The sequence below is a fragment of the Anopheles ziemanni genome, chromosome X (genome assembly GCF_943734765.1).
Source record: "Anopheles ziemanni chromosome X, idAnoZiCoDA_A2_x.2, whole genome shotgun sequence".
NCBI classification, from domain to species: domain Eukaryota; kingdom Metazoa; phylum Arthropoda; class Insecta; order Diptera; family Culicidae; genus Anopheles; species Anopheles ziemanni.
Genome location: NC_080707.1, coordinates 11,459,716 through 11,474,117, shown reverse-complemented (window position 1 = coordinate 11,474,117; position 14,402 = coordinate 11,459,716). Strand labels below are relative to the sequence as shown.

Sequence of the window (14,402 nt, the reverse complement as noted above, 5' to 3'; positions counted from 1 at the left end):
TATTTGTTTTTTCGGACGGAGTATCGGAAAGCTCGTTCTATTTTGCGCCTTGCGGTGGATGGGTTGAGAGAAAGAGAGGGAGAGGGAGGGCCAGATGATGTTAAACAGGATGACGTGTGAAAGTCAGCAAGGCCCACGGCGGATGGAGGCGCCTGGTCTTTCGGCGATGGAGGCGCCTGGTCTTTCTGCGATGGAGGCGCCTGGTGGCGGGACTCATTAATCAAACTCAATCGTCGAGTGTCACCTTGCGGGTGCCGTTGAGCGCCGACTTCCCGTTGCCGGTGCCGTTCTGCTTCCGCTGGTGGCCCTCGGCACCCTCGCCCCCGCCGGAGATGTCCTGCTTGCTGGAGGCGGCGGACGCACCGGTCGAGTCCATGGCCGCCGACTCGATCGAGTTGTGGCCGGAACCGGACGAGCTCTTGCGATGCCGGACGGGCTTGGTGTTGCCGTGGCACTTGGCCACGAAGCGCAGCTCAGCCATCAGCTCCTCCCGGAACGGTACCTTTCCGCCCGGCAAGAAGAACAGGCGAACAGCGTCAGCACACGAACAGAGAGAGAGAGAGAGAGAGAGAGAGGGAGAGGGCGAGAACAAAAGGAGCAGTAAAAACTTGCAACTCATCAAGCCACCGGAACGAGAACGAACAAGCAACAAACAGAAACATTGGCAGCTTAGCAAGCCGTGGTGTTCCAGCAGCTAAACGGATTGGAAGCCTTCAACGAAGTGTTCACAGTTTACTCTCTGCGTGTTAAGCGTCGTTTGTTCGCAATTTTGGTTTTTCCTGAGTTTGTTCACTACATCCACGGCACTTTGAACAATCAAACTGTTCTGGTAAGCCATTAGTTAAGAAACTCGCTTTTTCTTCTCACTCTTATCGTTAAACATCAATAACTCTGATATTCTTAGGAGTTCATAAGAAATAGGACAAACATTAGGCAAAAAAAAGAAAATCTACTATACTTCACTTCGTCGTTCAGTTTGTGAGTGTCAAGTGAACATTAAAATTATTGAAGTTTTAGTAGGAAACTTATTATACATTGACTTAATATGTTACTTTCACTTATTTACTTACTTTTTAAACAATTTATCAATATTTAAATGTTGTTTAGTTCAAACATTTGTGATAAAATTGGTTAGAAAACAAACAACAAGATTTGCTTTTAGACACGTAATAAATAACCTATGCTTGCCTAAAGGGAATGTTGTACACCTTCTTTAACCTTCTTCTATTTCAGTACAACATTATTTGCGTTTCTTGGCAAGTTCTGAATATCCTGTCACCTACTGTGTAGACAATGGCAGTCAACGTGTTAAGAAGTGGTGAAATTTTATCAACACACCACTATTTCTTAATTCGAATATTTTGCAGCTTAAAAACCGTCGTGCATAACTATCCTTCTTTCTAATGTTTATTAATGGTTAAGATTGTAAAAATTAAAGGTTGTGAATATAATAAAATATTATTTAATTATATTTATTTTTGAAAGCCATTACTAAATTGCAGCAGTTAGATAAAACGGTTAGTTTACAATCAAATGTAAAAGGACTTTGTCGAAAGCTTGCAGACTGAGATGAAGCGAAAGGGAGCTTTTAGAGTGCAAGCACAAACTTTTGTAGCGCCATCTGCGGATCGCCTAGCAAAGCACACCATAAGCTAACGAAAGCATCTTTGAAAGCTACTTGTCTCCAGCAAGGACACACAGACAACAGGATACGGAAACCATGCAGCACACTCTGTAAGCTCTGCAGGAAAACGTCGTTAGCAAACAATTTGCAACGGAAAACCAACGAACGGATGTAGGGTAGAGGTTCAGCTCGGAAAGGGGTGGTGCAAGCAAGGGAAGGGAACATGCGTTACCTTGTGCCGTCGAGCGCGATGTGCAATAACGAAGAATAGCTCGCAGCAGCCGAACAGGCTCGCGAAGGAGCAGCCGACAAACAGGACGAAAAACACGCCGCCCACATTGTCCATGCCGAGCTCTTCGGCACCGTCATCGCTAGTGCTTTGCTGTGGTGGAAAAAGTGTGAAGGGGTGGGGGGAGGGTTGCGGGGGTCAAAGGGTATCAGTTAAAGGAAAGAAAATAACGATAGGTAGGGTGGTTGTGGTGTGAAAAGGGGTTGAAACATAAGACGGGAAGGTGGAGAATGAGTAAAGAAAAGCGGATAACAAACAAGAAACTACTACGTACTTGCCACGGAGGGTTTGAGGGGGTATTTTTCACGAGATGGTAGTGAGGGACAAATAATAAGAGCGAGTAAGGGGAGAGAGTGGTACAGATCAAACGGCAGTAGTTGGAGAAGGGGTCAATCAGCGGGGACTCTGGTTGGAACGCAAAGTGAACAGATATGTTCCAAAATTCAAACTCTTTTTGGATCAAAACACCGCGTAATGATTTGTTTGAACCGACTTTCCTTAACCCTCATTTAAGGCATTTATGTGCCTAGATGTAAGAGTTCAAAAATGTGGATGTCAAAATTTTGAAAAACAAAACAAGCCTTCCCATATTCGTTTTTTTATAGAATAACTCCAGAGAGTTCAAAACGCGTTCGGAAATCGGTAGGTAGTCCTCAAAAGTAAACTGTAGAAGTAGATTGATTAGAAGAGGAGTGCGTCATAGGTGGTGGCAGGTAAGGCAGGAAAAGTAGCTACTGATAGCTTTGGAGTAAAACAACACTCGAGGACAAGGGAGTCTACAGGGTGCTTCGGGGCTACTACAAACAATGGCGTCGGGCTCTGTCCCTCAGCTGTTTCATGGAAGTTGGGGTAGCATAACATAGCAACAAGAAAAACCACACTCCGCAGCGAGGTCGGAGGAGAACAAACCGGCGGGGTACGGGGTCCTGGAGCAGGGTCAGCTGGTGCGTATAGCAAACATATTGCACGGAACCCATCCAACAGCACCCACCTTCAAGTCGCGCGACCGGCTGTGCACATCGCACAGCATCTCGCAGAAGCTCACGAACAGCGCCGCAACGCAGCCAACGATCAGTAGCACGAACACGCCACCAACGTTCGCTAGCTCGAGTGCAAGCGCACCACCTTCCTCCATCGTGTTCTGAAGCGGATTGAAATGAGGCAGAGACCGAACAGAGTGTGGATAGTGTATACAAACATAGCGATTTGCGGGTGGGAGATTGATGGTAGAAACAAACGGGGCAAGACGGAAGGGCGACGAGGGTGGAGACAGACTGACGTTGGAGTTTCCGGTCAGAGAAGCTGGATCTTTAGTACATTTACAAGATCCAGAAGCATTAATTGATACTACAAAAGTCACAAATGTACGAAATGCACCAGATGTTCTAGTTCTCATACAAAGTTTTGGAAGGATACAAGAGATCTAGAAGTTTTTGACGGTGCAAAAACCCTGATGATCTAGAAAGACGTTGTGATTCTTAACAACAGTGTTCAGTTTTGGGGTTACAGTCCCAGAAATGTTCCAGATATTTTAGTCTAACGTTGGAGTTCTCGGAAAGAGAATTTGGAGCTTTGGAAGTTACACAAGATGTTGTTCGATGGTACAAGCGTCCAAGATGTCCCAGAACTACATTGGAATTCCCATAAGATCCAGAAGTTGCACGATGGTCCAAAAGCCCCAGAAGTTGCAGACGCACCAGACTTTAAACCTAGCTGCCACGTTATTACTTACCGAGCAGGCACCACCACCGCGCTTCTCCTTCCACCACTTGCGTTTGAGGGATGTCAGTACTCCCTGCTCTTGCAGCCGTAGCACAGCCTCACTGAGGGCGCTCCGGTATGGTGAATCTGCGAGTGAAACCATATTGTCAAAGGTGTTTTGAGTTACTGGTTACTGCGGGAAGCGCGAGACACTCACTCTTACGCATTGCGATACCATAGCCCTTGTCGTCGAGGAGTCCACCGATTTGCGTGACGTCGCACTCGCGCTCCACGATGTACTCGATCGAGGTGGACTCCATCAGGAACGCGTAGTTCTCCGTCTTGACGCGCTGCAGGCCCTCCGGGTTGGAGGACGTCAGCAATTCCACGTTGTCCATCATGTACTTGTACATCTTGGCGTACGTGCCGTACTCGGCGTCCTTGAAGAAGCTGATCGTACTACCGTCTCGCTTGGCACCGTACTTCACCTTGCCACCCGCTGCTGCCAGCTCCTCCGCGTTGTTGATCGGCGACGACACCTGCTCGATGGTCAGGAAGGCGGCCAGGTTGGCGGTGTAGGACGAGACCATGATGAGCGTGAAGAACCACCAGATCGAGGCGACGGCTCGTGTCGCGGGAGCCCTGACGTGAACAGCGTAAGGTTAGTACCGCTTGTATTGTGCGGGTGCCCTAGTGGTACGTACTTGGGTGCGATTTCTGAACCCTGTTGCAGCAGCGCACCGATGGTGAACCACATCGAGTTGCTGAAGCTGAACTGGTTCTCCAGCTCTTCCGGTTCCTCGATGCAGGGGTACGGGTTGTCCCACTCCTTCGGCGAGATGCGCCCGAGGATGAAGAACGACATCGAGACCATCATGTAGGCACCGCCGAGGTACAGCCACACCTGCTTCGAGAACGGCGACATGAAGGAGAACAGCGATGGGGGCTGCTTCGTCGGCTTCCGGTACAGGATCGAGATACCGAGGTTCATGAATGGCATCGTAAAGTCGACAGCACTCTCGCGATCCGACGTGATGGTTAGATCGGTGATGGCCAAATCAGCGCGCTTCAAAGAGAGAAAGAGATACATGCTTCAAGTCAATGTCTGTGACCCTATCGACAAAGCGTTACCCATTCAAGCAGCTCCAGCACCATGCCGTTCCATTTCTTCGTGTCGCGATTCAGCGAACCGTAAACGCCGTCCTCCTGCAGGATGAACGTGTAGTTGAAGCCCAGCATCAGCGATAGCTCATGAATGAGATCGATTCCAAACCCCTCGAAGCGTTCGTTGCCGGTCAGCTTCACCGGCGAGTCCTTCAGCATGCCGTACGGTGGAGACTGTAATGGAGGTCAACGAGTGGAGCGAGTGAGGTTAGATTGAGAAGTGGAGATAAACTGCTTGATACCTACGATTGCGGTTAGGACGAGGAACGTCCGGTTCTGCAGCGTACCGTCGTCGAAGGCGAGTGCTGTCTGTTCCTTCTTGCGCGTGAAGTTGAGCCCCTCGGTCGAGTTCCAGACGCCGACCTTCTCTAGGCCGGCCGGTCCGAGCTCGATGATGTCCAGCAGGAAGTCGGACCGGTGGCCCTGGTGGTCGAACTTGATGCTGCGTGTCAGCCCGTGTATGGTGGAGCTCTTCATGTAGTTGATGATGCTGTAGCCGTTCTTCCAGGTCGTCGTTTCGTCGCACTTGAGCTCCAGCGGTTCCAGCAGATGCGCCGGATCGCTGCCGATCAGGTGCTTGAGCGCCTCGGCGTACAGCAGCACCGCGTCGTACATGAGCGCCGTCTCGACGCGCATCTTGGCCGGATTCAGCCCGTCCGTCAGCGAGAGCTTCTTGGCGATCTGCGACGCGTTCAGGAACTCCGTCACCTGCTTGATCTTCTCCTCCTCGGGGTCGATCAGCCGGATGCCGGTGATGTTGGTGCCGCTGTACTGGTACGGCTCCAGGTCGATCGTGTGCAGGTCGAGCGAGGTGACGATGATCTGATGGTGATCGGTCAGCAGCCCCACCTGCTGCGCCTGCCGCAGGACCTCCGGCATCGAGTCGATCGAGCAGGCCAGTATGATGCGCTTGTCCTCCGACAGCTTCACGCGCCGCAGCACCGCCCGGTAGTTGCCGTTCAGCTTCAGGTCCAGCTGGCGCACCGTCACCGTGTAGCCCTTCGGGTCGTACATCTTCAGCAGGTCGCTGATGCTCGGCAGCCACGGACCGGACTCGTACATGATGGTGAAGTCCTTCCACTCGAACGCCACCACCAGGTCGAGCAGCACGCGGCCCATGATGTGCGGGTGTGGGTGCAGGTTCAGCGTCGGCAGCTTCGTGTACGCGTCCCAGCGCGTCTCGATGTGCGGCATCTCCTTCTCGTCGCACAAACTCTGCACGTGCAGGGCGGACTTGGGCGACGACGGACCGAAGATGCCCGCCACTCCTTTCTAGAAAACGTTGCAGTTGGATGGAAAAAGATATGCAGACTTAACAACGTTATACACTGAACTCTAGTTTGACGTTAATGTAATTATTTTCATAACTTTTACAATGGGTTACGATCGTATTAATATGGACTATCAACATTTTAATAGAATCAATCTTTCAAATGGTGTAGTAATAAAAAAATTTCTCCCTAGATAAGTTTTGTTTTACCTTCAAATATCAAAAACATTGTTAACACATTTATTTCTACAGCTTATTTGTTCTTATAAGATCCCAAATCAGGCTTAGTATTCAAAATCTCTGTGTCAGCGAGCAATACTTTTGCCTATTTTATAGTTTTTCGGGCTTGAATCCCTGTTTGTGAATTCCTATTCCTCATTCCTAACTCAAATCCTTGATTGGGTATCGTTTTCCTGTTTCGGGTTCGATTCTTTCGTACAAATGCAAACCACTCTGTGACGAAAACTGCCTTCTTGTATTCGGATCTCTACTTAGAACTCGATTCCATCCGCCTGATTAAAATCTCTGTGGCTACTTTTCTAGTTGCTTCTAGTTCTAGTAGATCTTTTGGAATTTAAACGATTAAACTAAAATAAGTTACAAATCGTTGGTGAGGTTTTAAGTCTTCTATAGTATGATTCGATTTCCTCATTCATTCTTACTCAGTACGCACATCACTTCGTCATTTAAGCAAAAAACATAAATTTCTTACAGTTCAAGGAAAATATCAGCCTCTGTTACTATCTCTTCTATAACCGAAATATACTCAAACGCCTGTAAAACTGTTAACTTGACCTGTGCGCAAATGTTTGCAAATCGATTTCTCACAAATTTGTGTTTAAATTTAGTACATAAGTTCATCAGATACTCTGTATATAGCGATTGAAACGTATTAGGCCTCTTCAATGCCAACACAAGGTTGAGGAAGTTGATATCAAATTTTTTTGTTAAATATGCATGGAACTCCTTTGAAAAATCTGTTTGGTTCTATTGAAGTTTGCAAAGATTTCAATATGGAATATCGAAAATCATGCGTGAGCTGAGAATCCACAAGACGTACAACCTTGAGTTTGTCGTTACGCTAAGAAGAAAAATTTCTAAGGGATTTTTCCATTTTTGTCTAGGATTGTTTATCCACTTCTGTTATATATTCGTGAAGTACCAAGTGCTTATTTTCAATGTTTAATTTAAATAATAGTTAATATTCTCACACGGATTTTGAGATTAAATGAGCTTTATCAGATTTTCTCTTCAAAACATTACAGTAAAATCGTGAATTGGGCATATTCATATAACTTTTCAGTTGTGTAAGCCGTTTAGAAACATGCCGGTGTATTTTACCCTACCATTGGGCCTTTCCCAATTTTGTTATCCTCCCAACGAAAATTCTCTCCAGCAGTGCATTTTTATGGGACTTGAATAAAGCTAAAAATCGTTTCGTGCGTCGACACTCACTTGCGTAATGTTTTTCCACCGCAAATCGATGATGGTGAATGGCTATTCATATATATATTTTCCATTTACCGCTTCCCTCTCTTTTCTAAGCACGTACTAGTACTCTCCCATCCGCGAAAAGGTAACGACCGAATAGACCCTAACCGATACTTTATAGCGCCGGTTCGAGGGGTTTGTCGTTGTTTAATAGAATCGCTTTCCGTTGGATCGTTTATTGGCCACTTGGCGCACACATTTGCACGCCATTTTCCACCCCGCCCGGCAGCGAAGGGAGGCGATTTTAATTGGCTGATGCGAGCGACTTCACGGCGCAAACTGCATTCCTGCCGCCCTACGGGGGGGTTTTCAAGGGCCTAATTTTAGCCAGCGCATCGCGAGCGCATTATCGAGTAAAATTTACAGCACATCATAAATATAATGTGTGTGCAAAACCGTACCTGATATCGCTGGTTGCGCCAGCGTCATCGCGATCGGTAGGTGCAGGAAACGTTGGCCCTTCGCATTAGAAAAACCGGGCGATAAAACTGGTAAACCCTCCCGGCGTGCGCTTCTTGCTTTGTTTGTGTGCGAACGGTTTTTCCACGGGCCAATCGTAAAAACGATCGTTTGATTTGCGCCAATTCAACCGCACCAAGCCCACCCAGCACGGGGAAAACGCGCCATTCATGCCGAAGTAAATGTTTACTACAAGCGGCAGTCTCCTTCTGTTTGTTTTTCTCACGCCATTTTGTTTTGTTTTTACCGGAGGTTTTCATGTAGATCAGAGGAAAGGCGAAGGATGGTTTGATGTGTTGTAAGAGTCGTTTATATGTGCTTTATGATTTCCTGTACTTTGTTTTTATTTTCTACAGTCCTACATTGTCGAACGGAAACATAGTTTTAAACTAGTTTTAAATTATCACGTCACTGTTATACTTATAAAAACACCAATGTAAACATTTTTATTGAAAAACCATCCACCATTTCCTAATCTTCAACAAAATCAAAGTTGTGAAAAAGAGGCGTTGTGTGTTCTAGCCAACCTTAATGCATAACAGGGGGTGAAGAACTGTAAGAAAACATAAATTCACCGTTTGCTCTTCATCTTTCTTTTACATTCTTTCGTTAGCAAAACGATAGTTATGACGATTGGCACTCAAATCAAAATGTCAAAAACGGCTGTATATTTAAACAAAAACCTTTCCTAAATACAGAACTAAACCAAAAATTACAGACTTTTCCATTCGGCTAGTTCCGTTAACCAAGTTGACCACCACTATGTTGTCTTTTCACGGTTTTTTGACCGTGCTTTTCATGACGATGTAACTTTTCTATATTTGATTTTTTTTAAATTTTTTAACCGACCGGTTTTCAACATGTTTGTTTTCTATCTTTTCGTATTTTACGTTTTTCGATGCACCCATCAAGCATTCTGCTAGTTTAACAATAGTTTTGGCGCACAATGTTATTTTATGTGCATTAAAAATTAAAGAAATTAAAGGTTAAGGTATTCAAACACAGATCAATTCAATCTTTTTTGCTTTACGTTAAGCTAGCGGAATGATGCAAAGGTGTATCATAAAGTAAACATCACAAAAGATAGCCAACAAACATACTAAAAACTATCTGTTCACGGATTAGAAGATTTTTATAAATAGAACAATGACAGCGTCTTAAAAAGATTTGTCAAAATAACCAGTTAAAAAGCATTATCGCCAGATTACAAAACAATGCATTCTAGTGTTAAAGAGAAGCGTAAGTGTCGAGTTTGAAACGTAAAACTACGCGATAAAAGAAACGAACACATGGTTTTTGCATATAAAAAAGTATCCGTCTCCAGCGAGATGAGTAATTGAGTGTAGTTTTGTTTTCTTGTTTCCGCCCCATTTGGCTGCCGGAAGTTGCTCTTCAATCTTCCAACATTTTTATGTGCTTCTGGTAACTAGCTCCATGTGTGTGTGTTGATCGCGACACGTACGCTGGATCCGCACATGTGTTGCTCGTTCCAGTTCTTAAAATGCAGCTGTTGCCGTCCGGGGCATAATGTTCTCAAACCACCCGCTCATTTTCAACTCCGCCGCGGGGCGACGATTTCACAGCAAAAGGGCGCCGGTCGAGATTTGTTTGTTTGCGTAATCCCGGGGGGGGGGAAAATGTTTCGGAGCTCCGCTTATTTGCGTGGAGCTGCGCCTTTCTTTGATGTTGATTGTTGCTTGTGTTTGATTTTATTTTCGCCGGGCACGATTGATGTTTTGACCAAATCGCATTGTTGATGGTTGATTCATTAAAACGAGAGTAGTACATTAACGGAACGTTATTGAAGGCTTCCGTTAGCTATTTTACGATGATTTACACCTTATTTGTTTGCTGTATCCTTCCATGTATGTGGGGAAGGGTTGTACAATTATTTTTTGACACTTAACGTTTAAATTTGTTGTTGTTTTTCATCCGAAATAATTTCCTTCTTTTTGACACTTTTGCACAAGATCAAGCAATAATTTGTCTTCTTCTACGCAGGGTAATCAATATGTTTGACACCTAGTGCTTACCGTCAGCAGCCGGCACAGCTTCTTGGACACGTCAAACTGGTCGCCGTACTTCACCCGGACGGCTTGCGCCTCGAGCTGGTAGTTGGAGTAGGACAGCTTCTCGTTGTTGACCGCTTCGACGGCGTACTGGAACGCGAGTTCCGCATCCTCCTGCGCGCTATCAAACAGTCCACCTACAAAGGCATAAGAGTAACGTTTTAGAATATTGGTTCTGCCTTTGACTAACGTCACAGAAAGACACCTGAACAACTAGGAGTTGATAATAAGAACTATAACATTGGATATTGGAAAAGAAAAGCACAGAATAAAAATGACGCCACATCGCCAAAATGAAAGTTAAGTGTTTAAAGTTCTCGACACCAAATCAAAATGTTTTGAGAAATAATTCACCCGCTTAAAACCAACTCTAACTTTTAAATTTGTCTTTTTGAGAGATTTCTCTTTCGATTTGAAAGTGAAATAAACTTTTACCATAATCTTAAGAGTTATAAATACGTAACGATCAATCGTGTCTAGTTTGGCCACAGCGCCACCTCCATTCGGAAGATTGGATCCAAATTTTGTCATGTCAAGAAACCACAAGTACACACACACACACACAAAGGAAGAGAAAAAAAAACACACACACACACCCCGGTGCGTTCATATAAAATGATTGTGTGACTATTCTCGACAATGTTGAGCTTCCTTCGTCTGATGATGCCCCGAACGGATGAAAACCAAAACCGAAGGTTGGTTGGTGTGCTGTTGGAGGGAAAAGGGTGCTTACGAAGAAGAAAAAAAACCCCATCGTGAAAATTCCTATTTATCATACTTTGATTTTCTTTTTCTATTGACTTCTACCTCGACGAGTGGGATGGATTCATTTTCACACGATTTTTCCCATCCCCCCCATTATTGATATGGGAATTGGATTGCTGGAGAGGTAAAAAGCTGCAAACGCTGAGGTGGTTAAAACCAAAATGGAGGAGGAAAGAAAAGGAAAAATGTGTGCCGGGGGCAGACACTGTATTTTTGCTTGCTCGGGGTAAAACCGAAGGGTTTTATGGCCTCCGCTGGTCTAATGTGTTTTCCTTGCGATTGTTGGGGGTTTTTTTTTTATAAAGCCAGCAAAATGATGATGGCACATGGCTGGGAGTGTTGAGCGGGGTGATGACGAGGGAAGGGTAAGAATGCAATTTACAAAATTGCCTTTTTTTGGCGTGCAAATTTTTCCTTCGTGTCCGCGTTTCCTTATCCACACGTTCCGCACGCCCGCACACGTCTTGATAAACAGCTTGGGACGCACAACATATTCATTCACACACACATACGCATGCACAGGCACACATACACACACTTACTAAAGTGAGGGAAGGAAGAGCGTACCGATTTTAATGTGCTCGACCGTTTCGTCGAGATCTCCGTTGTACGCCAGAAGGCGGGCGGGCAGAAGGGCGAGCAGAAGCAGCAACGGAAGGGGGAAGAAGCGGAGAGGAAGATGGCACACCTTCCGGTGGTGGCCACCTGCAACTTCCACGACCATCTGCGGTGCCTATACGTTCGTTTATCACTCGGAACAAACACAAGAAAAAAGGTAACCTAATGCTTTTCTTTTCCTTTCACGACTGCTCGAAAAAGCAATTCACATAGTTCTGGGAGGGAAAAGAAGAGTCACACGCGCTTCACGGGTTTTCCCACCGACTGGCCACCCATCGGGAGCCCCTTTGGGAAGGCGTTCTCGGCCGTGTGATTGTTGTGGTTTGATCGCAGACAAGCTGGTTGACAGGCGCCCGGGTTTGCGAGTTTTTTTATTTTCCCAGCTTGTGTTGACGTTCGGTTTTTTTTTGCGGATAAGGGTGCTTCACTTGCCGAGTGGTTTTCGTCCCAAATTGGCGACGATAAATGACAGGTACGCTTCCGCCTTACGTAACTTGCACGAGTCAATCGAACCGGACTGCTCGAACCTGAGTGCAGAAAAAGAAACACACTACCAACACCAAAATACTTAACCGATTCGAGCACTATTCGGGCAGATATGATCAATCGCCCCGAACACCTTAAAGCACGTGCGCACCGGTGGGGAATCGAATTGATTATTCTCAGGCTCAATTTCGGCACGAACTACCCACTCGTTTCACATATTTCTTTGGCGCGGAAAAAACACTTTGTAAGAATTTAAGGTGGTGGCCGGCTTTAGGAGATAGCCGTCCTTGCCTGCCCGGTTTGTTTTTCTTCGGTGGAATAAAAACAAAATCGAAAGGAATCCCTGGCGTCTCTGCACCGCGTACGATGCCGAACACGCCGCACGTTCGAGTCGGACACGCGGTTTGATGCGCGCGCGTGGAAAGTATGCCGCGTTGCGTTCCGCGCACGGAAATGTCGCGCCAATGTCGCGCAGCAAAATGGGGACCGCCCTGCTGGCAGCGGTAACTCAAAATTCCGTGTCACGTCTACGTCTCTCCCGTCTCCACCCGTTTCCACCCCTCATTGGCCCACACTTTTCAAACGATGTGCAACATCGTCAACGGTCAATTGCTACAATCAGCAGGCCATCCTACTCCCACCTTCGATCCCGAATTTTCGTACTCGCTCTTTTGGGACTTAGTCAATTTTTCAAACCGTTTTCATTTTTGCAAAACTTAAATAAATAACGTCGATTTGATTAATGATCAACAAATTTGTCAAATTCCAAACGTATTTGTACTCTTGTACGTAACTATACAGAATGAAAAAGTTAAAAAGCATGTCCATAATGCACTTCAAATGATTTCAGCACATTTTACAACGGAAATAAACATAGAAAAGAGATTATGCGTTCGATTCCATCATTTTCAATATGATTTACGTCCATGTATTTGAAAATAACAATGAAAATCAAATTCACACTTCGCCCAGATTTTCAATCACTCAATGCCAAGCGAAACCGCCTACATTATTGTGGGATTTGGTTGTCCTGTGGACAAAGTTTATTGCGGGTGGATAAATTATTTTTATCACCGATTTTTCATGCAATTGTTGAATAGGCGAAACCTCAACCATGTACAAAAAAATATTATCAAATTTAAAAAAATTTAGGACAGATAAACTTTCGTCACACGCGATTTTTGTTCAACGATCACACTTATTTTTGGCCACCATAGTCTCAAACCCACGCTCACAGTCAAGCTGTCAAGGGAGCGTTCAGTGATGGCAGCCGCCGGGACCGGCTTGGAGTGCGTCGAGCGCAGTGAAAATAAAGTGGGTAAATTAGTGGTGTTTTCAGTGTTTTTTAGTGATCTTTATGGATAAGAGTGAAGAAATTGTGTGTGGGCTTGCTTTGCTGCTCATATTCAGCCCGAAAACGACATATTTAATCGATAGATAGTGTTGTTTACATCGCTACTCTTCAGCACGGAGAGGTACTGCTGCTGCTGGCGTCCGATCCGTTCTCGCAGAATTCATCGATAAAAAACAAAAAAAGATGAGTATTCCATCATTGATTGGAATTGATTGATGTATAAACATCAATAGTAATTTCCTATCTATTTTCATTTCTAGAGCATCTTTCGTCGGAAGCTTTTTTTGGATTCCGCTGCTCGGATGCGAATCCGAAGATATTCTCTAGTGTACAAGTGTTGTGTGTAGTGCAGTGATATGTAGTGAAATTTATGACTAAGAATAGTCTTAAGCGGTGTAGGTAATTAAAAATAAACCGAAATAAATATATATGTTGATAAAAATATTACGGAACTGGCGGACTTATGTTTGCATGATGACCATCACTATACAGGGTACTCGGGGGCCGCCATTTCTGATCAATGCGCATGCGCAAAATCGCCCACGAGGGTAACTCAGACCCGCGCAATTAGCTGTTACATTGCGCGCCAATTGCGCGCTAATTGCGCGGGGTATACAACATTTTTACGCGTCGCGTGACATTTTCTGCCTCCAGGGCGCGGGCCCCGGAGTGAGCCGACGGCCCAACAAACAAAATGGCCGTACGACATTTGACACACCAAACGCAAATGTTATGGAGAAGTAATCCGAAAAACTGAAATTAAATATTCCGATTTACTAAATCTCAACCAAAGAAAACGAATTAACCGCTTAACAGTCCTGCCAAGTCATGAAAATGGCTCAAAACATTGTCACATTATGTACGTCCATTGTTGCATAGGTTTTTGGATCAAGAAAGATTATATTTTCCAAAAAAAAAAAAAAAGTAATATTTTATTGATTAAATGAAAATTGAATTCATGCAACAATGCAAGTATTTTTGTTCCATCATATGGGTTATGTTTGATTGTGAACAGCAATAAAACACAGAGTATTTCGTCAATAACAGTTAAATTTATATACATCAACCCTACCAAATCATACAAAAGATATGGCAGCAATCCAATACCCATC

At 45.0% G+C, this 14,402-nt stretch overlaps 1 protein-coding gene across 1 annotated transcript; it reads right to left on the bottom strand.

Annotated features, from left to right (window-relative positions):
• Window positions 1-226: 226 nt before the first annotated feature.
• LOC131291056 (glutamate receptor ionotropic, kainate 2-like) lies at window positions 227-11,556 on the bottom strand. The gene is made up of 10 exons (XM_058320244.1): window positions 11,400-11,556; window positions 10,032-10,204; window positions 5,025-6,050; window positions 4,746-4,952; window positions 4,319-4,680; window positions 3,832-4,256; window positions 3,646-3,761; window positions 2,905-3,054; window positions 1,857-2,006; window positions 227-502 (listed from the first exon to the last, which is right to left on the bottom strand). Exons 1-10 carry the CDS (start codon window positions 11,554-11,556, stop codon window positions 227-229), a joined length of 3,042 nt encoding a protein of 1,013 aa, XP_058176227.1.
• Window positions 11,557-14,402: the final 2,846 nt, after the last annotated feature.

What these genes read in the sequence shown, in the direction of transcription:
- LOC131291056 (XM_058320244.1), bottom strand. Translation starts at nt 11,556, where the DNA reads ATGGTCGTGGAAGTTGCAGGTGGCCACCACCGGAAGGTGTGCCATCTT. An exon ending in GGTCGAGCACATTAAAATCG is followed by an intron (nt 10,205 to 11,399) that starts GTACGCTCTTCC and finishes ATGCCTTTGTAG; the next exon opens with GTGGACTGTTTGATAGCGCG. An exon ending in AGCTGTGCCGGCTGCTGACG is followed by an intron (nt 6,051 to 10,031) that starts GTAAGCACTAGG and finishes AACGTTTTCTAG; the next exon opens with AAAGGAGTGGCGGGCATCTT.